This window comes from Eptatretus burgeri, chromosome 5 (assembly GCF_056783735.1).
Source record: "Eptatretus burgeri isolate ZD-2024b chromosome 5, Ebu_testis_v1, whole genome shotgun sequence".
In the NCBI taxonomy this organism is placed as follows: Eukaryota; Metazoa; Chordata; class Myxini; order Myxiniformes; family Myxinidae; genus Eptatretus; species Eptatretus burgeri.
In genome coordinates this window covers 111098127-111123451 of record NC_140965.1, presented here as the reverse complement: position 1 = coordinate 111123451, position 25325 = coordinate 111098127, and the positions used below count along the sequence as shown (strand labels likewise).

The 25325-nt window shown below is 38.3% G+C and overlaps 1 protein-coding gene across 9 annotated transcripts in view; it reads left to right on the top strand.

Moving 5' to 3' along the window:
- LOC147027157 (ubiquitin carboxyl-terminal hydrolase 14-like) overlaps positions 1-25325 on the top strand; it is a 165896-nt gene that overhangs the window by 23807 nt on the left and 116764 nt on the right. For 8 of the 9 annotated variants that reach the window (XR_015058710.1, XM_085883344.1, XM_085883343.1 and 5 more), the window contains exon 3: positions 3564-3596. The exons of the other annotated variant lie outside the window; for it this stretch is intronic. Coding sequence is in view for 7 of the 8 variants with exons in the window: in XM_085883344.1 (XP_085739470.1) it covers positions 3564-3596 (33 nt within the window). In the remaining variant the exon portion in view is untranslated. The remainder of the gene's footprint in view (positions 1-3563; positions 3597-25325) is intronic. 9 annotated transcript variants of the gene reach the window in all.

Below are 25325 nucleotides of genomic sequence, written 5' to 3'. Positions count from 1 at the left end.
GTCAAGCACAGCTGTTGCTTGAAACATGCCGGTTATCTACTATCATTGGTATACATTCTCCCAATTATAAACCATTTTGCTTTTACAAAGACAACTTTTCCTGAAATGACGATTCTTCTGTGTCATTTAAAGGATAACAAATTTTTAAGTGGAACCTTTCTGAGTTGATTACTGTGCACTGTGTTAACATGGACTGTGTCAATGCATTAATGGATGGACATATTCTTGCTTGAAATGCAAGAGGCCAATCCTTTTAACTTAAATGCATTATTATTCTGTTCCAAGACCTTGAATATGATGAAAAAGGTCTGATGATTCAATTTGAACGTCAAGTAAACTCTGCAACATTGCCTTGTTAAATGCAAAATCAAAGATCATGGAAGAAAGAGAATAGAGAAAATTGATGGGTATCATACTGACATTCGGTCGGACATGAAAAAACAAGCAAATGTTTTTGAGTCAAGAAATGCTTGGAGGTCAGAGTGGGAAGGGGTGGGTGGAGGGTGAAGCAGGGGTAGAAACAATCAGAACTACAAAAAGAATACAAGACATAGCGGTCGGCTGCCACATTGAAAATCCAAAGGGAAGAGGAGACAATACATCAGGTCGGAAAATCGAGATACAAAACGAGTTTGGATCGGCACAAAAGACTGGAATTTGACTCGGTAATACCCTCCCTAAAAATCTTTCATTGTATAACTAGTTTCTGGATGAAAACTTGCATTAAGGTATGGCTAAAATGGAGTAAAAGGTCTGAAAAGTTTAAGAGGTGCAAGACTAGATGAGAAATGGTATAAATTTGAGGTGCTACCAACATGTCTGCAATGAGAGAGCAGCGAGTTACTGTCTCTTGGCCTTTTAGTATGTGATGCCACTGACTTTGTTAATCAGAAAGTATAATTTATTGGTCAAAATAAACCATTAGCCAACTTGTTCTTCCCTATGGGAAGAAAACTGGGATTCAAATGCACAAAACCTTTCCGATGTGAGTGTCACTGATTTTGGAACACCTCGTATAAACTAAAAACAGAAACGACAATAGTCAGAAAAACAAATACATTGACCATAATAGGAAAACGAAATGCATCTGCTGCAGCTTGTTGGATTGAGCAAGGAAAAATGCAGTTCCAGAAATAGAAACAGAGAGCATCCAGCCAAAGTTGATAAATCCTTGCACAAGAAACAGGCCGGCGTGATTGAGCAGGAGCAAGAAATAGAGCATCAAAATAAACAAGGTACTGTACTTTGCAAGTCCCAACCAACTTCCTTAACGAATAAACAATAATGAAAATTATGTGAGCAAATACCGAGCTGCCATTTCCAAAATTTAATGCATCCAGTGCTGAAAATAAATCTGGCGTTGCCTAAATAATGATTGATGATAGACACTTCGCCAAAGACGGTCAGTGACTACATTAATTATAAAATTAATTTATAAAATGGTCCAAGGAAAATATGTATCCTTCCAGAATTAATTAATTACTACTCAGGTGGAAAGGCTGGAGACAATCGTGGAAGTCAAACTGTCAGCAGACAAACTGCCACCATCTGCACATTTGTAACGGCTCATGCGGTAATTCCCAAATGACTAACTTCATGTCCAGATTGAACACAATGTTTACAGATTCAAATTTGTTCATAACACAATTAGAGCAATGCCGAACTGTCTGCAGCAAGGCAGCTGATAAGTTGACATGCAAAATATGAATAAATAAGGTATTGCAAGACTCAGACAGCACACAGTAATGGAATAGATTACGGAAGCATACAAGAGATGTGCATGTCTAGGCATGATGTTGGAGAAGTAATGCACCTACTTTTAAGCTGTCTTGTGTGAATTTGATTCCATACCTGACCACAAACTGTCAGATCATTCTTTGCAGGCAGGGAGTTGCATCACAAGTGCATCATTACTCAGATGGATGTTAAGCTGGGTTTCTTAGCGAGCATTAGTTGGTGGACAGTCATTCTTTGCATTAGTTGGTGAATATTAAAGATTATATCGTGAAGTTAGATCATGACATCACCCTGGCCAAAGTAAGCAAATTATTTGCGACACCCTGAACAAATTCCAAATTCCCGCTCAAATGTCAGACCTGACCGGCTGGTTCGTGAGAGCCAAAATCCCCCCCCCCCAATCCCACCCATTTCCCCTGGCTGACCACACAGTAAGGTGGGATTCATTGTGTTTGTAAGATTAGTTTTGTCCATTAAGTAAGTCATCGTTATACAGCAGTAGATGTGAATGTATTATTGATACAATATCAAAAAAATGTAAAAGAAAAATGAAAAAGCCGTGAAGTGCACTCACATATTGTACATTAGCCATTTCATTTACCCAGAACGATCTCTCGTTTTCATGCTGTTGATTAGATTTTCCAATGTAGGAAGGAGGAATATTATTCCAAAGTTCTGGTAATACTCTAAAATCCAGCCAAGTTGTTTGCTTGATCAACATATTTGTCTTTCTCAGTTACTACGCAAGTCCTTACAGGCATAATAATAGTCATATCGAGAGTTTTTGCAGGACAGGCCATAATTTTGTGTTTAATCGGCCTCTTTCACATCAAAATATCATTTCACTACATTTACATCTGTTGCAATGGTCTTACTGGATGATGAAACCTTTCCCGATGAGCCGTGTTCGTTGGACAAAGGCACGATGTACAGAGAGTCCGTCTGTACTTATTCGCAACAGAATGCTGGTCTCCATGAAGACTTGTATCTGTGGACAAGACAAACAATGGATTTCATCACCTTCGGATTTATGAGCATGTTTACCACCATGGCAAACGAGGTGTGGCTGATTCGAGAATCAATTTCAGATGAGCGGTTCATTATTTAAGTGTCGGCGTCCAAATGTCCATCTTCAAACAAACTGCCATTAATTGTTCAACAATTTCAATTTGACTTCATAAACGAAGAGCACATCTCGAAACTTTTGTCATCCCAACATTTATGGTCTGGTGCCCATTTCATCCTTTTTAAAATCTCTTTGGTACCTCTTCTCAGCAGCAGGTTTGTAGTAGTTGCTGCACATTCATTGAGAACACCTTGTGCTGAAGTGCATCATACAATAGCACAATCAAGATAACAATCACACCGGTATTTCCAGCAAGGTCATTGGCAAGATGTGGTACTTTACCATGGTTTTACCTTACCAAAATCATCTCTCATGCAGAAGACCAAAACATACTTATTACTTAACATCACTTTTGGAGAGTTTCAGATTTATACCTGAACTACTTCTATTAACACTGATTCTATTATTAATACTCATAAATTAGTGAGGTTTCACATCCGGTACTAAAAAGGAATTGTTCGGTTCTGGGATAACAAAACTTCTAGTTCGGCTATCACATCTGATATTTAATTATAACTCATTGTTGGACAGAAACAAATTTGGATAGAAATAGCATGAAAATTAGAGCCAAAGAAACTGCCAATATTCCTCTGAACGATTTTGTTGCCACAATTGATTTGATATACTAGGTTTTACACGAGCAAGTTAAATAATGTGAACATGGTATATTGTCCCCAAATTATTGTTTTACTTTCCCTAGGATGACACGTGGGGTCGCTGTAAGCTACGTGACGTGAGTATGACTCTTTATTCTCAGTTTGTCAGTTCTAATGATAACTATATAAAGCTGCTTCAACCTCGAGTTGTAAAAGTTTCATTCCCCTTTTTCATGGATATTTTACTCTTTCTTTTGTTTAAACACTCCATATAAATATTGATGACAATGAATATTACCATTTTGAAGAAAAGATTTAATAATGTGTATGTAGAGGTTATCAGGCACAAGTTTCCACAATTACTAACGAAATTTGAATACAGGGCGAAACCTTGTGAAATATAAAACCTCAGAGATATTCCCATGTGTCCTCTATAATGTGGGAGAATTGTGGTGAAGGTGGCTATGGTGGTGGAGATGGTAGTTTGGTTGTGCCACGCAGATTCAAACAGGTTTTAGCATGCGTATGTAAATTAGGCTGCTCGCAGCATGTGCTCAATCGTGTGAGAAGATGTTCATGTGCAGGGAAAAAAATGCGGAAGAAGAATTGGGAAAAACCAAACTCATCCCTCACTTCACCAATTCCCTTTGTAAACCATATGGAAGAAAATAACTACCTCGGGAATTCCTGACACAAGTCAGTGCTGGCACCACTCACACCACCACTTTTGAAAAATGACCACATGCTCAATGGCGGCGGACCCACGTGCAGTCCCAAGGTAATTTATTATCACACACAGAGCAGGGCACGAATGACACAGATCAGGGCTGGCACCGCGCACACCACCGCTTTTGATAAATGACCCCATGCTCAATGGTGGTGGACTAGCGCGCACCCACGGGGTAATTTATTATCACACACAGATCAGGCCACGGATGGCACACATCTTGTTCAGGTCTGCGCATGTGTTTACCATCGCATCTTACCGTCGGTCTTCGCTGACCTCCGTGGCTGCAGGTGTCTCCTGCGGACTGCGAATGTCCTCTCGGCGAGGCTGCAGCCAGGCAGAGGCATGCTCTATGGCTCAGGCCGCATGACTTACAGACAGGCAGTGCATTGACCGGCTCTGACCACCGGTCGCCGTGGATGGCATGAGAGTTCGGTGCAGGGCGATTTGTGTCACGGTGTTCGGAGTGAGACTATTCCACAGCTTGGAACCATCTGGCCAGAAGTAAAGTGGAGCCGATGCCAGCAATCATGGCTGGGCCGTGTGCTGACCAGGGCCCATTCAGACAATGACATGTCATTTCGGATCGTCACCCCCGCCCGCACCACAGGGTCTATAAAAGGATGGGTCGCAGGGCTGTCCGTCGTCGTCTTTCCTGCTCAGCATTCCTTGTCTGCTGATTCCACCTTTGTCACCAACTCACCTGCTGAGCCTTTGTAACCAACTCGCCTGCTGACGACACCTTCTTCACCGCCTTGTCGCTGACTCCACCCATCCACCCACCCACCTGATCCTGTTATGTCTGCCAATCCGGCCACTGCTCCGGACTCAGCCTTTCTCCACCCACTGCTTCGGACTCTGCCTTCCTCTAACCACTGGCTTCTGACTCCACCCAAAGTCCTTCCTTCATGCCTGTCGGTCACGCCCCATTCTCTGGATCGACACTAAGCTGCACGAAATGCCACGATGCGGGAGACAATGTGCCAGCTCTCAAGGTGCTGTTACACCTTGACGTTTCAGCCAGCAATGGCAACGTATAAAAATGTATGTAAAACGTTGGCGTACGCTGAAGTTTTGAGGTTTTTTTTAAAAAAGTTTTGGTCGTATTCATAACGTGTTGGTCATATGCATAACATATTAGTAACGAGCACAGAACGTTTCGTTGTCTTCTCGATAACTTATACCAATGAATACTTAGCCTATTGTCGGCATTCACAACCTCTGCCCAACGATAGTTTAACTTAGGAATAGCACGCTGCACGTATCGCCGACGAACTCGTGGTGTTCTCTGTTAAAAACCTACCGCACGCAGATTTAAATCATATCCGCCTGAGAATTTGAAGTGTCAACATCGCAGTCACACCTTGACAATTAAGCCAGCATATGCCGACCTCTGAAAAATGAGTCTAAAACGCTGGCACACGTCGAATACGGTATGGGTAAGTTGTGTATACATTATGAGCACGCTGAAAAGCAATGAAATACGCTGTCATATTCCGTGGTACGTCGAGTACGTTGTGAAATTTCAAGCATGCTGAAAATTTTACGACGTACTCGACGTATGGCTCACAAGTTCCGCATACGGTGGCATAAGTTCTCGGCACACTCCGCGATCGTTGTCACATGTCGGACACACGTTACTTGTAAGTTACTCATAAGTCGAAACACGTCGAGGTAATGTTTAGCATACCCGAAACTTAATTTTTAACCTATGAGTAACGTGCTTTGAACCTATGTGTAAGGTATCTCAAATGCACATTGTCGTATGTAGACAAATTTGATTGACGTCTTCCGGACGACCACAGAACTTCCTGAATGTGTTTCTAACTTAAGGCCCGGTCACACCTTGACGTTTTAGCCAACGTATGCCGATTTTTGATTTTTTTTTCTAAAACGCTGGCACACGTTGAATACGTTATGGGTAAGTTTTGATAACATTGAGAGCACGCTGGCATACGTCGTAGTACGTTGCCATACGTCGTTGTACGTTGGCTTTAAACGTTGTACTTTTCGGTTGTCCTCAAATTTTTTCATGCTTGAAATTTCACGACGTATGCCGGCGTATGACTCACATGTTCCGCTACGCTGGCCACAAGTTGTATGCACGGTCTGCGATCGTTGACAGACGTCAACACATGCTACTTGTAAGTTACTCATAAGTTGAGACACGCCGAGGTAATGTTTAGCGTACCCGAAACTTATTTCTAACCTATGATTAACGTGTTGTTGGCACGTTACGCGATCGTTGCCACACGTCGACAGACGTTACTTTTAAGTTACTCATAGGCTGAAAGACGTCGGTATAATGGATCGTCCTTGCGTCAGCATCCACGGCCACGGCCAGGACACTTATTTGCAGCATTCTTCAAACTTTTCTTCGGCATGACGAGGATGTTCACACTTCGATGTCTAGCTTGGCTATGATTCCAATTGTCCATCGGCAGCGTCTATTTAAAATAGTCGAGTTTGAGCGTTTTAACATGTTCAGAAGAAACGCTTCAAATTTCCAAACCCCAGCGTCAAAAAAAAAAAAAAAAAAAAAACCAAGGCGAGTGACAGCAATTTAAATCGTTCATTGTAAACAATGAAACGAGCTGAGTGGTACCGTTTAAAAGTCGTTGAGTGTAAAAAAAAATCCAATTGTTGAGCGCAAGCGTCTACTTTCAATAGTGGAGATGCAGCCATTTAAATCGTTTAGTGGCAGCCTATGAACCAACCTGTGGACACGCGGACGCAAGGACGATCCATCATAATCCACACCCTCCCCCTCACACCCACCTACTACTGCCAACATGAACAAACTACTACTAATACTAATACTAATAGTAATACTGATACTGATACTGTTACTGCTGACATGGACATCGACTCAAAAAGGACTCGAAAACACTGTTGGGTTCCCCTTTTATGAACACCATTTTTATATACCAATTCCCAAAACCGCTGGGAACACGTCTTTATATGGCAGTTGTAACCTAGAAACACGTTCATTTATTTTTTTGTCGACCGGAAGACGTGATTGGAATACGTCTACATACGTCGATGTGTGTTGGGACTACGTAAAGAATTGGTTCAAAGCACGTCAAACATAAGTTAGAAATAAGTTTCGCGTAAAAAAGACATTACCGCGACGTGTTTCGACTTATGAGTAGCTTATAAGTAGCGTTTGTGGACGTGTGTAAGCGTCCACATATCGTGTGTAAAACTTATCCCCATCGCATGCGGAACGTGTGTCATACGCCGAGTACGTCGTAAAATTTTGAACATGTTTAAAATTTCTTGACGTACTCTACTTACTACGACTTATGATAGCGTATTTAGCATTCTACTCGCGCATACCAAACTTACCCATACCGTATTCGACGTGCCCCAACGTTTTAGACACACTTTTTGTTACGTCGGCATACGCTGGCAAGATCGCCAAGGTGTGACCGCGATTTTGACCCTTCCATTTCTACGGCAGTTATGATTTGAATCGTTGTGCGTCAGCCTTTTAATAGGCTACGTCACGACATCGTCGGCGATGCGTGCAACGCGCTATGCCTGAGTTAGACTATCGTTGGGCATCGGTTGTGTAGGCCGACAACAGGTTCAGCATTCGTTGGTATAAGTTATCTATAACACAACGAAACGTTCTGTGTAGTTACCAATGCGTTATACATAAGACCAAGTCGCTATGAATACGTCCAAATCGTTAAAAAAAAACATCAAAAGTTCAACGTCAGCCAGCGTTTTACATAAATTTTAACACGTTGCCATCGCTGGCTAAAACGTCAAGGTGTGACCGGGCCTTTACATCTACCATATAATGGCGATTTGGCAGCGTTTAGGGGAATCGGTATATACAAATGGGCTTCACAAGAGGAACCTGTCAGTGTTCCAGACTCCATGTTGAGTAGATGTCAATGTCAGTAGTGTCAGTAGTATCAGTAGTAGTAGTAGTATTAGGTGAGCATGTCAGTAGTAGTAGTAGTAGTAGTAGTAGTAGTAGTAGTAGTAGTAGTAGTAGTGGTAGTAGTATTGGTAGTATTAGTAAGTCCATGTCAGTAGTAGTAGTAGGTGAGCGTGATGGGGAGGGTGTGGATGATGATGGATCCTCGTTGCGTCCACGAATAGGAGACTACTTTGCACCATTGTTCGATGTTCTTTTCGGCGAATTTTTTTTTTCTCATTCCCACGATGAACTATTTTTTTTGTTTCAGTTTTTAAAGTATTCAAAACGACTTGGACAAATGCATAATGTACTCGTAATGAACACAGAACGCTTCGATAACTTATAGAAAATTTATACCAACGATTGATTAGCGTGTTTTAGGCGTCCACAACCTATGCCCAACGATCGTCTAACGTATGCATAGCGTGGCAGCGTATCGTCGACGATTACGTGAGGTTTTCTATTCATAGGCTGCAACTTCACTTTTAATAAATGGCTGTCACTCGCCTCTTGTTTTTGGACGCTGGTGCTCGGCAATTGAAATCGTTTTCATTGAACGAGTTAAATCGCTTCCACAGCACTGCAGTCACGGCACCAACAGCAGCAGGCTCAGTGCCAGCCTCATGCCAGGCTCAAGCGGATCCCTGTAGAACAGTGCAGGGTTTATTCTAACGTTCAGTTGTACTCCTTTTGTGCAGTTGTAAATTCAAAATGTGCAGTTGTAAATCCAGATTTGTGCAGTTGTCAATTTGTTCTTTGTTTGAATTTGCATGGCTAGGGTGTCATAAACTAGGAAGGAACCACAATAGACGTCACTGATAGTCTGATAGCTGACCAAAACTTTTTTTTTATTAACCTTACAATATAATGCAAGCATACATATTACATAAATCATAATATACGACATAGACTACCACATTTCACATTGCAAATTATATCTTAAACAGTGAGGCTTATACAAGGATCACAGTAAACTAAGTGTCTCCCATGTCTGTGAAGGTGGACAAAACATCCTTGATCACTGTTGGTTGTAGATGGATTTGAGTTATCTGCTGGAGGGTCATTTGTGTTTTCACTACCTTCAGAAGTACTTCTTTCCAATTCGTATTCTCTTGATTTATCTTCTACACTTTCTGTATCTGTCTCAGACTGTTTGTCTTCATCTGCAGCTGTTGATGTACCTGGCATGGTATCATCATCCTCACCAGGTTTGGATGCTACACCACCAGCTGGACTAAACCATTTCCTGATATCCATTCTGACCGATGATCATGCCTGTCAAAAAAGAATTATATAAATTACCACACATATACTAAAAACAGTATCTATTTGTTTATTTATTAACTTACTTCTTTATTTAGTTTTCAGTCTATTTGTTTATTTATATATATATATATATATATATATATATATATATATATATATATATATATATATATATATATATATATATATATATATATATGGTCTGAAAAGAGACATTACAATAGGTATGGATGACAGGTATATTTTGGTTTGCGGATATGTATCATGTGACGATGATTCATACCAAGAGTTACAGTAGCCCACTTTTAAATGTGTGTAATTAATTAGATATCGTTTTCTTACAAAATAGCCATATATGGCAGATTGACAGATGAAACTGGTCAAGACACCCCTTAGAATGCACCACAGAGCATCAATAAATCAAAAATTTTCTGGGGGAGACCCCCCATAGCCACCCGGCGGGAGTGGGTACCCCTCCCACACCCTCCCGCGCTCTGCGCGCCTTGCCCTCCGGGCCTCAGCGCTGCTATGCGCCACGCGGCTGCGCCGTCGTGCTCGGCTGCTTAGCAGCCTCCATTTTTTCCCGCTCCTGCCTCGCATCAGAGTTTGTGCAGTTGTAAATTTTCCTTAGAATAAACCCTGGAACAGTGTTTCTCAAACGTTTTTGAGCGCGACCCAAATCCGGTTGGGGTGGAAATCTCGCGACCCAAGCTTCAATCAGCGTCTTTTTCCACGAAACATATTATCATAATACAATCAGACAACCAGCGCTAATACATACTATATTAGTGCGAGAGGTGTAATTGCAGCTTCGTCTGCATGATGTCTTCGATGCGGGGCTCGATCTTGCTGAGCGCAATGCGCATGTCGTGGCCGGGGTCGAGGCGATTGCGCGCCTTGTTTTTGATGACCGTCAGCGTCGAAAAGCCTTGCTCGCACAGATCCGTGGTCACAAACGGGAGCAGAACATTCATGACTTCGGCGCCGATTATGGGCTTTTCTTTCTTGACCACAGTCCAGAACTCTCCAAGTCATGCTTTGGCATAGAGTTGTCGATGGACTTGTCGTGATGCAGCTCGATGAACTCTTCATGCAGTCCATGGACATCCTCAGACAGGTCGTCAACCTTAGCCTGGAACGGATTCCTGATCCAGTGCTGGGACGCCAGATCTCTGTACGGGATGTAGCAATCGAACTCGGTGATCAGGTTCTCCAAATGGTTCACCAGGATGGGCTTGATTGCATCGAGCACTCCAATCTTGTCGTCCTCCCACTCCTCCAAGTACTCGTTCAATGATGGAAATGCCGCTGTTCTTCCGCACTCCAGTTTCCCCTTCCAGAGCAGCAGCTTTTCCTTGAAGGCCGACAGTTTCTCGGAGAGCGTGATGATGTTTTGATCCCTGCCTTGCATGGATGTGTTCAGTTCGTTCACTGAGGCGAAGACATCGTTGAGGTAGCAGACTTTGAGCATCCAGGGCTTCTCATGGAACCGGATGACATGGTGATGGTTCTTCTCCTTTAAGAATATCTGCAGCTCTGTTCATAGCTCCACAACATGACGCAGGACCTTGCCGCGGGAGAGCCATCTCATACTGGAGTAGAAGAGGAGATGTTGGAATTCAGACCCGAAGTCAACTCACATCTTCTCGAACAGGTGAGAGTTCACGGCGCTGGCTTTGATGAAGTTGACAACGGCGACAACCTCCTGAATCACTGCCGAAAGATCCGGCGACAGATGTTGCGCAGCAAGGTTCTCACGATGCAAAAGGCAATGAAAAATTCTGACGTTCGGATTGCCTTGCTTGACTCACGCAGTGAATCCCTGTCGAACACCAAGCATCGCGGGAGCGCCGTCGGTGCACAGGCTGACACAGTTTTCCCAGCTCAGGCTTTCTTCTTGTTGGAAGTTGTCCATGACGTTGAAGATATCGGCGCCAGTTGTCATCGTTTTCATTGGCGTGCAGAATATAAATTCTTCCTCGAGGTTCGTCTCCCCCTCGTACCTCCCGAAAATCATGAGCTGGGCGTCGGTTCCGACATCCGTCGACTCATCGAGTTGGTAGCTCCATTTTCCCACGTTCTTCATGCGGGCCACCACCTGGTCCTTTCTATCTAGCGAAAGGTCGACGATGCGGCTGCGAATCATGTTGTTTGATAGCGAGATGGACTGCATTTACTTGGCCGCGTCGTCGCCACAGACGAGTCTGGCCATGTCCATGGCTGCGGGCTTGACGAGCTGTTCGCTGATCGTGTGTGGCTTCATCTTCCTTGCGATGCGCTGTGCGACGAGGTAGGATGCCAGCGTCGCTTGCTTGGTGGCCAAAAGCGCTGGATTCGTCGCCAGCTCAAACCGGCTCCGCTTCAGAGCCGCTTCTCGGTGCTCGAAAAACTCACGATCCTTGTTGACGTGCTCCTCGTGCTGCATCGCCAGATGCCTCTTCAGTTTGTTTTCCTTCAGCGATTCGTTGGACAGCACTTCGAAGCACAACACACATTGTGGCTTCACAGAACCACGATCACTGATAGAAGTGAAGCCCACATCCAAAAATGTTTGCTTGTTGAAACGCTTTGCCATCCTGCAAAACGAAATAGGCGACAAGATCAGTCAGTGGAGTCAGTGTCAAGGCTAACTGACACAAAACACGCAACGCAATGTGGAGCAGAAAACTGCGCTGTGCAGTCCAGCCAGCAAGGCAGATCACACAAAACAGCGTCTCGACTTGTCGGTCAGCCAATGTGAAGTGACCGAACTGAGTTCGTCACCTCATGAAATTACTTTGGTTGCAGAGAGAGTGAGTAATTGGAAAGGCGAGCTGGCGAAATGATTGGCCTGCAGTTAACCGTTTTGGGCGGGTACAAAGTACTGAATGGCAAGAGTAGGTAGAAACGGAAGTGTTGCTGCACCTCGGGCTGAATTATCGAGTGGAACGGTACCAAACGGCACTGTCCTATGATGTGGCGTTTGCGCGATTGCCTTTTACCTGCTTGATTCATTAAAAAAAAATTGCCGGGGTCCTCGTGACCCATTTCTGGACCCTTCGCGACCCACCTATGGGTCGCGACCCATCGTTTGGGAAACACTACTGTAGAAGGTGTACTGCTTGGTTATCCTTGGACCCACTCTGGCTCGCAGATCGTCGAACATCGCTGGGGGCATTCGCAGGAAGTTGATGAAGGATGCATGGTCCTCGTTCTGGAGTTCCACCATGAGCTGGTCATATATGCCATAATGGCGTCGCCTCCCGATCAATGGTCTGACCCAGTTCCTTCTCCTCAGTTCACGTCTTCTTCTCCCGGCTCTATTGGCATGCAACTGGTGCAGTGTCAACTCGATGAGGTCATGTTGGTGCTCGAGGACAGGTAGGTATTGTCGTCTCAGCCTTGCCGTATCCTCCATCTCTCGGAATGACATGGACATGTACTCACCACGAAGTCTAAAAAAAAAAGACGGGTTCCTCCTGCGAAGCCCCTTTTTATATACCAATTTCCCTAATCGCTGCCAATACGCCATTATACGGTATCTGTAAGTTAGAAACGTGTTCAGTAAGTTCTGTGGTCGTCCTGAAGACGTCAAATACATCTACATACGTATTTGTGCGTAGGACATGCTTTACAAATAATTCCCAAGCACGTTACTCATAGGTTATAAATAAGTCACGGGTACCCTAAACATTACTTTGACGTGTTTCGACGTATGAGGAACTTTCAAGTAACGTGTTGCGAAGTGTGAACAACGTCCGTGTAGCGTGCTTACAAAACGTTACTCATAGGTTAGAAATAAGTTTCGTGTACGCTAAACATTACCTCGACGTGTTTCGACTTATGAGTAACTTACAAGTAAGGTGTGTCGACGTGTGTCAACGATCGCATAACGTGTCTACAACTTATGGCCAGCGTAGTGGAACGTGTGAGTCGTACGCCGGCATATGTCGTAAAATTTCAAGCATGCAAAAATTTGAGGACAACCCAAAAGTACAACGTTTAAAGCCAGCATACTACGACATATGGCAGTGTTTTTCAGCGTGCTCTTAACGTATACAAAACGTACCCATAACGTATTCGACGTGTGCCAGCGTTTTAGACAAATTTTTTCATAAATCGGCATACGCTGGCTAAATCGTCAAGGTGTGACAGCGGCTTCAGGGAGGTATCGCCCAGCGGAGGAGGCCCCCAAAATGTGCTGTTGGTGGCGTCGGGCAATCGTGTTTGGCATTGAGAGACCGTTAGCCTCATCTCCTCTTTTTCTCTTCATTAACTCTTATTCATCGGGTTATGTTGTGTGTGTGTGTGTGTGTGTGTGTGTGTGTGTGTGTGTGTGCGTGCGTGCGTGCGTGCGTGCGTGCGTGCGTGCGTGCGTGCGTGTGTGTGTGTGTGTGTGCGCACATGTCATCGATTGGTATCCACATATGCGGGTCTCCAAAAGTGAAATGGAGCCCTCCCAGGTCTCAAAGTGTGCGTGTGTGTGTGTGTGTGTGTGTGTGTGTGTGTGTGTGTGTGTGTGTGTGTGTGTGTGTGTGTGTGTGTGTGTGTGTGTGTGTGGGTGTGTCGTTGATGTGTATCTACATATGCGGGTTTCAGAATGTGGAATGGAGTCCTCCCAGGGTGGGCTCAAAGTATCCACCTTCATTTCAGTAAGGGGTCACGATTCATGGACCAAACTGTGAAGTTTTCTATTTTTAAAGTTTTGTGCCAAGGGCTCTCTTCAGGATCGTCACTGAGCCCGGATGGCTTGCACCTGCAGTTCGTTTGTAATAATATTCCCAGGGATGGTTTTTCATATCTCTGTGCGGTTCTTTGTCATCATTCCCATAGCTCAAACTATCACTGGTACAACTTTGGCATTCTTCAGTTTCCAGAATCTTTTCCCTTCATTCTTGAGGTTTTGGTATTTAGTCATTTTCTTGATTTTTGCATTGTTTAGTCAAAAATCACTGGTATTCACACCTCACGAAGCAATGCTTTCTTCTCTCTTTTTTGTACCTAAGTATAATATCTGTTTGCAATGCTTTGTTTTCGATGTTCACACTCGATGGGATCATGAGGTTATATGTGAGCGGTGGGTCCTTCCATGTTTTCATTCATTGCTTTTGGGTCGTTCCCACAAATTTTATGGAAATGGGACATCAAAGTTTTTGCAGATGTGCCTGTAGATTACTTTACAAACTCTGTTGTGTCGTTGTGTGTACAGCTGTTCTGACATGACTGTTTTATTTATGTTAGGTCATTAAGCGCAATATATCATTCTCTCTGTTAATGCCACGCTCTTCCACCCCTCACCGATTGCTCTTTTATTTCCCTGCTCCCCCCCACCCCTCCCCTCTCCTCCACTCTGTGCCTGTCCCATCCTCACTTTCCCATTAGAATAAAATGCAGCACTCTGCTCCTCAAAGAAGAGTGCTGCAACTAAAGAGTGGACACTCATCCAACCAAGATATTCTATTTTTGAATTTTTAATTAATTTTCTCAAATTTATACAAGTTGTTTTCACTTGGAAGTTGTTGCTTATGATGTATGTGCAAATAAAGGTGAAAAAGTCTGATTTAATGCAATTAAATTCCAGATTATAAGGCAACAATAGGTGACAGTTTTTAAAGGGGGTGTACACTTTCTGTCAGCACTGTATATAATTATGAACATACGTTTAATTTATCATTTCGTCGATTTAATCTTTTTCTCAAGTGGATGCAGCCAAACCCTGAAACTTCAAAGTGATGGGTTGTTCTGAGAGAGGCCTGACAGCCTTCCATATTGCCTTGTGCTTGTTGATTGTTGATTGTATGGCCCACACTTTACAATCAACATTGTTGATTCATTTCAGTGAGTGAAACTGAGTAAGATATCACAATGGGCATGGGCTTTCCAGAAGTATGCCACAGGGACAACTGAACGGTTGGAACAGAAACAACAATGATGACAAAACTACAGCTTTGAAGCAGCAAGTGGGTGGTGTTCACCAAATGAAACATGCACATTTTATCTTTAAAACTGACTTAAATCAAGTTTCTATGAGTTCAAAGCAATTGATAGCCAAAGGGAAAGTCTCCTTTAAGCCTCTGAGACCACAGAAGAGAGCATCATGGTGAAGGAGAGAGGCAAATGGAGTTGACCCCTTAACATAGTGTAATATGGATAGTTAATCATGGATGTGAGTCCACATATAAGTAGGGTGAATATACTGATTCTGGCTCGCTTTTCCCCATGTAAGTGAATGGGGGATTTTCAGCGATTCATTTTTTTTTTCCCCAAAAATAAAAACCCTTTTTTATTTTTAAATAAAACCCATAAAAAACCCCCAAAAATAAAACCAAGGTATATTTATTTGTCTCCCCTTTTAACCTAGGGTCACTCTTCAAATAACCAATCCAATAAGATAAAGATTTGCTCAAGTAGTAAAGTAGTAATGTGATTTGTTAAAGGTGATTCTAAAGAAATATCTGAAACATGCAAGCCTCGGGACACTCTTTTTCAAATAACCAATGCATATTGTTTAGCTCACTCATTGAACCTATAAAGATTTGTTCATTCTCAAATTCCTTCAATAGTTTAATTTTCTTTGCACAATAATCCCCATCTAAAATATTTAAAAATAAAACTTTTGAATGTTTATATTTTTTAGGATACCCCTTTTGTGCCATTACCAAATAATAAACTTCTCTTATTGCTCTTGTTTGACCACCTCCTGAGTCACATATCATTTTGAGATGAGAGTAAATTGTTTTTCCATTGTTCAATTGATAACCATCAAAGTATTCAGTCCATTCAAGGATATTAATTTTTTTCCTTTACATGCTCGAACTTACTAGTTTTTAAATTGATTCGCTTATTTGTTTTATTTACCTTTGTTTTAGTTATTTTTTCAATAAGACTTTGATGATATTTTTCACATTCATTATGCTTTCCATTTATATACCAAGACTGAGATTTTCTCCACTCTTTAGTTTAATTAATACTTGGTTTGACCATTTATATATTGTGAAAAAATGTGGCGGTAGCCCTTAAAAAACCCTAACCCATCTTCCCATCGTTAAAACACAATCTATTCTATTCATTCTATCATACAATATCCATATGGAACACAATCTATTCCATTATCTAAAATAAATCTCTTATCATCAAAGGCTCCTAATGCCTTTTTATTTACTTCTTCACTATATATCTTATATTATATATTATACAATTATACAATATTATATTATACAATATTATACAAACAATTATAATAATTTCGAAAAGTGATTGATTTCTTTATTACATATTTCTTTATTCCCTTTAACCTCTTATCAATCTGATCACCATACTTATAAGCATATGCCTTTCCTCTCAATCCAATAAACTCACTCATTACTTTTCCACCCAACTCAGCCTTAAACTTACTAATAACCTTTTCATTCTTTTTTGAAAATAACTCAATCTTCTTACTAAAATTACTTGTATCATACACTCCAATATTTTTCTTCATATCTTTATAAACATCATCAGTTTTTATATCTAGGATAAAACTATCAATGTCCATTTACAACAATGAAACATTTTCACCATACTCTTTCTTTAAGCCATTGTACAAATAATCATACATCAATATCTTTGATAAATCAAGAACTGCTGTTCCAATATAAATTGGTTTATCCATTACAATGCTTTCCTTTTCCATATGAATAGCAGAAAAGTTCTGTGAAAAACCCTCTTCTGTCTTAAAACTTGGTTTATTTATCAATCTCGAAGCTTCTTTCCAAGATGTTGCAAATCTAATGTTTTGCCTATTTCTAACATTCTCCATTGTCTTTCCAAAGACAGCAGTATTCATCAATTTACAGAATTCCCCATCAAATTTTACTTTTGTATTTGTTCTCCTATCGGTATTGAATTTAATATACTTTTTCATCCAAGGACTTTGTTTAAATTTTAAAACTCTATGAATTTGAGCGACTCTCAATCGTTCTCTCAAAAACTTTCAAGCCTCTCTGATGCAAAACATATCCCTCTTTATCATAGAATGTTGTTAAAAACTTTTCTGTTGATTTGCCTTTAATATTAAAACTTTTATGATAATCACTTAACCATTCTTTCTTTGGGGTTTCTTTCTCACATGCAAAAGGAAGGTCTTTATGCTTATTATGAAGATCACTCGGGTACCTCAAATCAACTTCAAAATAATAACCTTCTTCTTCCTCATTCAATTCCTCTTGAGAAGAAATAACAATATTCATCAAAGCCTTTTCATAATCCTTTTCTTCCACCCACTCTAATTTACCATAAGGCAGAGATTGAGACATTGCCCATCCATACAAATTATAATTTGTATAATATTTGTAATTAGTTATTGCTAATAATTATTTTTAGCTAATAATAATTATTATTAGCTAATAATAATAATAAAAACTAATAATAATTATTTGATGCTAATACTTATTAGCATCAAAATACATCAAATAATTACTATCTTTTTCACGATCATAATTTGGAAGATATTTATTATTTGCTTTAGCATTTCTTTTTAAACATACTTGTGATATTCCACCTCTCTTAGACTTCTCAATCATCAAAAGCATATCTACATCACTGATGAAATCTATATCTTGTTTTGTCATTTTCAACATTGCACTCCAAGCTAAACCAGGAGCTGTGAAATAGTGGGAAAGATCTAATCCAAAGCAATTTTTATTATGACAAAGTGATCTAAAAGCTTCAAACACATCAGGTAACAAAAAACATCTGTTTTTAGATACAAATCATGATATTCTCCAAGGTTCATTATCTTAAATATTTTCCAAATTTTTTGTGCCTGTTTATATTCCTTATCACTTATCCCTTCTTCATAAAGGTTATTATAGAAACTTTCTTTTGAAGGAAGTTGTGTTTCTTTAAATGTCATGCATGAATCCATATAATCAGAAGGATAAATTCCCTCACTTGTAAGAATTTTCTCTTTAATTTGAATTTCATTCCCTGTTTGAATTTCCTCTCGAGTTAGAATTCCCTCTTTAATCAGAATTTCATCTTTAATCAAAATTTCCTCTTTAGTTAGAATTTCATTCATTGTTTGAATTTTCTTTATAGTTAGAATTTCTTCATTAATTTCCTCATTAATTAGAATTTCCTCTTTACTTTGAATTCTCTCTTTAATCTGAATTTCCTCTTTAGTTAGAATTTCCTCTTTTGGAAAGAGTGAATTAAGATTTGGAAAAGACCCCGTGGAGCTTAGATTTGATGCCAGGTAGGCTAGTGGTGTTCCCATAAACTTGTAAGAATCTAGAAACCTAATACGAGTTAAAGGTTTTGTGAATATCATTTTTGCAAATGAAATATACTTTTGACTTGTGTTTGTTATGGCAGAAATATTCCCTGGTGTTTTTGAAAGTTCATTTATAAATAGATGTGTATCATGGTTGGCGCTGTTGTGAAGAAAGACTGGAGTAAAGAAGGAAATTTATAATTAAGATTACAACAGGAATGAGCGGGACCTCTATATTTAGCAGTAAGATGACAATGATCCCTAACTTTAGACTCCACAATTTCCTCCTCACAAATATGACAGATATTGTTCTTTCTGAATTCTAATTTTCCTTCTTCGGTTAATTTCATCGGTTCATTTGTTTCTTTCATTAATTTAGTTTGTCTTATTCAATCCTTTTCTAATCGTTTTACAAACTCTTGTGAAGCTTTTTTTCCACTATAATGTTCAAGTTTAGTATACTTTTCTCCAACAGATGATTTGATATAATAACAGAAACCACAAGGAATATGTTTTTGATATATATTCGTATCTGATTCTTTTGGATTAGGAGAAGCAGTATTTATCTTTTTTAGGATACATTCAAAATCAGCGTATATCACAAATGGGTGCATGATATATTTATTATAATCTTCAAAAGAAATCTTTTAACCAGGTTTTGGCATTGTAATTACAGCTGATTTATGATTACTACAATATTTTGAATGTTGTTCTAATCGTTCTTTTGTATGAAATGAATTAAGACATCGCTTACAAGGATATATTTTGTTTGCTGTTCTGAATACCTGAGAGGAGATTAATCTTGATAAATTAATTATTGATGTATGTATAATGTGAATTATTTCCAACACTAAAATATTAAAGATCAATGTGTGTTTCTTCATTTTTATACTAGTTTGAAATTTTTAATATCTGAACTTTGTTTGTATCCGTTAATCCATATACATTAATAGAAAGGTTATTTTTCTTCTCAAATTTAGGAATATCTGTTAGTGGCATTGCGAATTTAAAATCATTAATGTCCAAGGTATTCTCATATTTCATATATTGTTTTACTCTTTCTGAATTACAATTTGGGGGATGTAAGTGAGCAAGAACAGACCAGAGAAAACATTTATTGTCATTGTTCTTTATATTAACAACTGCCTTCTTTAGTTTTATTTCTTTTGGGAATTCAATATAAGAAGCTTTAAGAGGGTTTGATTTTAGAATGTGTATCTCGAAAAAGATGATTTTTTTCAATATTAAATCCACTTCCTACCACTGTATTATCAACATCATGCTCTTGTCTTGATAGTTCTTCATAAACCCCACTCTTCAAAAATTCTTGAAATGATGTTATAAAATGAAGATCTGTTCTCATATAAGGAGTTTGTTCTTCATCTTGTCTTTTCATATTCATTTTCACTCCCATATAAAACTTCAAAGTTTTCATTTCTTTTAATGTCTTTTTAATAACTTTTTCAACATCAGGTTTCACTATTTCAATTGATTCAGCCATTGATGATGGACCGGGTTCTCCAAATTGAAAAATCCTTATTTTTATATCCCCTTTAAATGCCACATCAGTGTTTTCAATATAATAGTCTCCCTTTACTTTAAACTCATTTTTCTTGTGTTTTTGTGATTGAAGGTGATTCTTATGATGACGCCAAAACATCCTTTGAGCAGATATCACAATGTTTTCTTTCCAACTCAAGAGGAGATATTTAATGAAATAGATTAAATGTGTGTTTGTTGGTTTGAAGGTGTTTTTTATAATGTTTATTTTCGTGATTACAAACATCGCAGTACGTTGTATTCACCATATTTATATAATAAAACTTTGCTTGAACTAAAAATTTCTTGATGAAAATTTCGTTTAATTTATTGGTGAATCTGTGCTTAAAACCATTTTATCCTCCAACTTTTTTCACTTCATAAATACAATGTTTCAAAACACACATGACAAGTTTCAATCAATCTCTTCATTTGTAAGAGATACTGAGAAATATTTCAAGGATGTAAAATTGAATAAAGATAAATATAACAACTATTGGATAAAAACAATTATGGTGGATAAGATGAGTTCTTCAATTTCCTTCAGTGGAAGGGATTTTAGTATATCTGGAAGAACATCAATTTAAGTATCTCTAACAAAAGTTTCTCCTCCCCTTCTGGTAATATATTCAAAACTAGAAAAAGCAATGAAACAAGAAAAAGTATCAAAAAATAAAAACCTTACGGATGAAGCTTTAGAAAGAAAAGATAAGACCATCCTGATGAAATAAAGGATGTTAATATATCAGGTGAAATGACATTTTGTTCACGAGTAGTTAAGGATCATTTTAAAATTACATTTAATGTAAAAAAATGTTGTAGTTGAATCTGGTAATGAAAAAACGTATATAGATATCGATGGTAATATTATTAAATTGAGTCAATATGCAACTGAAAGAATAGATGAATTTTAGTTGAAGTAAAGTTTTACTTTATGAATATGCTGGACTTCCCTGATTCTCCATATGACAAATTTGAGAATTGTCCTGCGTGTCAAAAGCCGATAAACAATGTATATTCTGTGATTATCTTGTAATTAATGACAATAAAAAATGTAAAAAGGAAAATAATTCTTTTAGATTGACACCAAAAATGAATTACTTCACAAGATTGATTAGAGAAATGAATGTAAAGTATGTGGGTGATAACACACCTTTCCTTACAAGGGAAGAAACTGAACGTATTCGAGAAATGTTCAAACGATTGTTGTTATATATTATTCACGATGGTCATTTTAAGGGAAATATCAACACAAGATATTGTATGAATAAAATAATGACTTATCTTGAAATTAAATCCGAACTTCGGATAAAATGTAGAGTTTCTAAAAAATCCAATAATAAATTAAATAACCTGTTTTTAAAATATATCAATGAATGATTTTTTTACCCATTTGGGAAAATAAGATAACATTTAACAATCATAAACATCTTCCAAATTCATTAAGATGTCTCATAGTTGGTTTAAGCGGATGCGGAAAAACGTGCTTACTTTTGAAGATGCTCCTGACTCCCAACTTTTTAGATTATGATAATTTAATAATTTTCACAAAGTCGAGTTTTCAACCAGAGTATCAACTTCTCTCACAATGTTTTAATGCTGGTCTTCAAAAAGAAAATATAATCAGTTTATTTTAACTTCAAAAAAACCTTAATGATTTTAACAATGAAGATATAATACAACTATTTTGTGATACACAGAGATGTAAAAAGAAATCAAAACAGATAACTTGTATTCTTTGTGATAATACGGATGATATACCGTCTCCCCAAGATTTGGATAAATCAAAAAAGAACCTCGTTATCTTTGATGATTGTGTTAATGAGAGAAACCAAACGGTAACGGATAACTCCTACACAAGAAGGAAACATCCTTCTTGTAATTGTATTTATCTTAGTCAATCGTAATTTCAACTTCCTCGTCGTTCCATAAGAAACAATGCGAATACTTTTATTTTATTCAAGTTAAATTCAACAGATATAAATAAGTTTTGGAGAGATAATTGTTCTACATTATGCAGTAAAAAATAATTTGCAGATTACATGAAGCACACGACTGAAAAATATAAATATATTGTTGTGAAACAAGATGATATTTTCCAATAAATAAATGGATGCGAAAGAAAGAGCAAGAAGATTTAAGGAACATCAAGATTGGTTTCAAAAGTTGTAAAACAACAGGAAGACATAAAGAAGAAATGCAGACAGAAACTAATGGGGGAAGAAGCATTTGAAAGAAAACGAGAAATTTTTCAAACCACTTTTAAAAACTTCCAAAGAAAAAGATTATAGATGTTTCCATTGTTCCCACAATGGAATATACTCCCAAAAAACTTCAAATGATAAAAGATTTCAGTCAAATGATGGAGGAAGAATGAGAGCATATCGGGGAATTAGAATATGATGATGAAGGATTATTTCAACAACTGGAAGAGATTAATCACCCCCCTGCTTATATTGTGAATGCTCTTCAAATCAATGAATATTCAGCGGAATCAAAACCAAAGCAGGACTCATTCCAACAGAAGAACCAGCAATATTTAATCTTGTTCAAGAAAAGGTATTGATATTTAATGATGAATTAAGGTTCTTGGGGTCTGCTCAACCCCCTGTTAAACTAACCCCCAGATTAATGTTTCTTCTCACAAAAGATGGAAGACAAGCTTCAACTGTGAGGAATGAATCAAAGTATTTTGATAAACCATTGGATAAGGAAAATAATGATGATAAAGTATATATTGCTCTGCTGAACTCTGTTGATTATTGGCTTCATCTTTCTGGTAAACATAGCAAGAATGAGAAGGAGAAACACATTACTCAGGCTTTAAGTATCCTTGGTTCAGGTGTTAGTTTTCTTCCAAATGACCCATCGCAATTAGTTAATAGACTGTTATTGTTGTTAGGTACTAAGAAGGCTTGAAATAACAATTGTTTTAATGAAGCATCAGCCATTTTAGACCAGTTGATGAACATGAAAATAATTAATAAATCTCAATATAATGACATTTTATCTCATATTAAACAAGATGAGAAGCACAATCCTGAGTTTTAATTTCACAACAAGCGACCACACATCTTCATTCCCATACCCACTACAACTTGACCCAACAAAAGAATATGAGGCATCTTTATTGTCCATGGAAACTTATAATACCTTATTTAATATAAATGAGAAAAATGACAAGTTTAGTTATAATCCGCGAAGTGGAGACTAAAGAATAACAGTCTCACCCGGAGCATATGAGATTTCTCAAATAGTTTCTGAAATTGCTCGTCTTATGAAAGAACAGGGTGATGAACCAAAAACTGCTGTGATAGACATTCAAAAACATACTTCAAAATCAACGATTAAACTTAAAAATAAATACAAGGTTGATTTCACAATAGATAATTCATTTAGAGAGTAATTGGATTTCTCCTCAAAAAAGATTGAAACTAATGGGACGTTTTACAGTGATAATGCCATTCAAATATCCTCAGGAATAAATTCAGTATTAATTAACTGTGATTTGATTGATGGTGCTTATAATGATGGAATAAAAACAAATACAATATTTTCATTCAGCGCATACTCAACCCCAATTGGTTATAAATTCAATATGGAACTCAAAAATCTGGTTTATCTCCCTGTGTCAGGAAAAACCATACACAGAGTAAATTTTAGGACAACCGACCAAGATAATCGTATGATTTCTTTTAATGGAGAAGTTATATCCATCAGAATTCACCTACGTGAAGTTTTCAAATAAATAAATACGATGGTTATTTTGAGGAAACAGGAGTTGAGAAAATATAAAATAATTACAGGGGATGGGATGTTCCTTTCCCCATACTACAAGGGTGAAGGTATGTATCTTGGTAGAGTCTACTATAAACCGAAGAGACAAAGGGGTGTCGGACATCAATTTAGAGGAGATGGGATAATTGATACTCTAATGGGTATTGTTTCAACTATTCTTAAACATAAAGACCTAATTGTTTCAAGTGCTTCCGCTGTGCGAAATGGAGCAGGTGCTGTAAAGAGCATAAAAGATGCCCAAAAGGAATGTCATAAATTAAGAAAGGCAAAACTCAGTTGTGTCCCCAAGAACGACAGAAAATAATTCAAATACTTGTGTCAGGGTTTCAAAAGTTTTAACATCTTTTTTCCTAAATAAATACAAGTATGGAAGCAATTGATAGTATCTATAATTTGGATGATACTATTATCATCTCAAACTCCACTAAAAAAGAAGATTACCTCAAGATAAATACAATAACTGGAACAGACTGGAATGCAAATGGTACAAAAAGTTTTGAAATAAATAATCAACAAACTTATTTGAATCTATCCAAAAGTTTCTTGTTGTGTAAATTTACATTCACTAAGGTTGGGAATAACACAAACGCTACACTCGTGAATGATTTCTTCTGGGAAATGTTTGATAGTGTTCGTTTGTACATTGGAACACAAGAAGTTGAAGCGGTTGATTATGTCTCTGCTGTATCTGAAATGATGAAAGTTACACTATTTACATTCAGTGATAGAATGGGAAAGGGGGCTGTCGAAGGTTTTATTCCTGATATGTCAACGGGAACAACCACAGACCCTGGATATACTCAAAGGAAAGGAACGTATACTGATGATACACAAGCAGCTCATCGTTTTACTGTGGCGGTTCCTCTTAAATGTATATTTGGATTTTTGATCATGATAAAGTTCTGTATGGTCTTAAAATTAGATTTCAACTTCAAAGGAATGATAATGAAAATAGATTACTTTTTGGTGTTGCTAGTGCTTTTTGTGATCAGAATAAATTTGTAATTGATGAAATGAGTTGGTATATTTGTGAATATACTCCTAATCTTAAAACAGAAGAGATGTTGAACAGAAGACTTAACTCAAAGAAACCACTCAGTGTGTCAGACCTCAAAAGAAGATGTCAACACGTTAAACTAAACCAAACCACTTACACGTGGAATATGGGTGTTCTGGAAGGAAAGCCACGATATCTGTGGATCATTTTTTAAAAACCAGATGGCGATACTGCTTCTGATAAGAATAATGGATTGAGTGATAATGCTCAGGTGAAACAACGTCGTGTTTCTCTTAATGGAACATTTTATCCACGAGATCGATTGGAAATTAATTGGGAAAAAATGATTTTGCTGAAGCATACAAGTCTTACC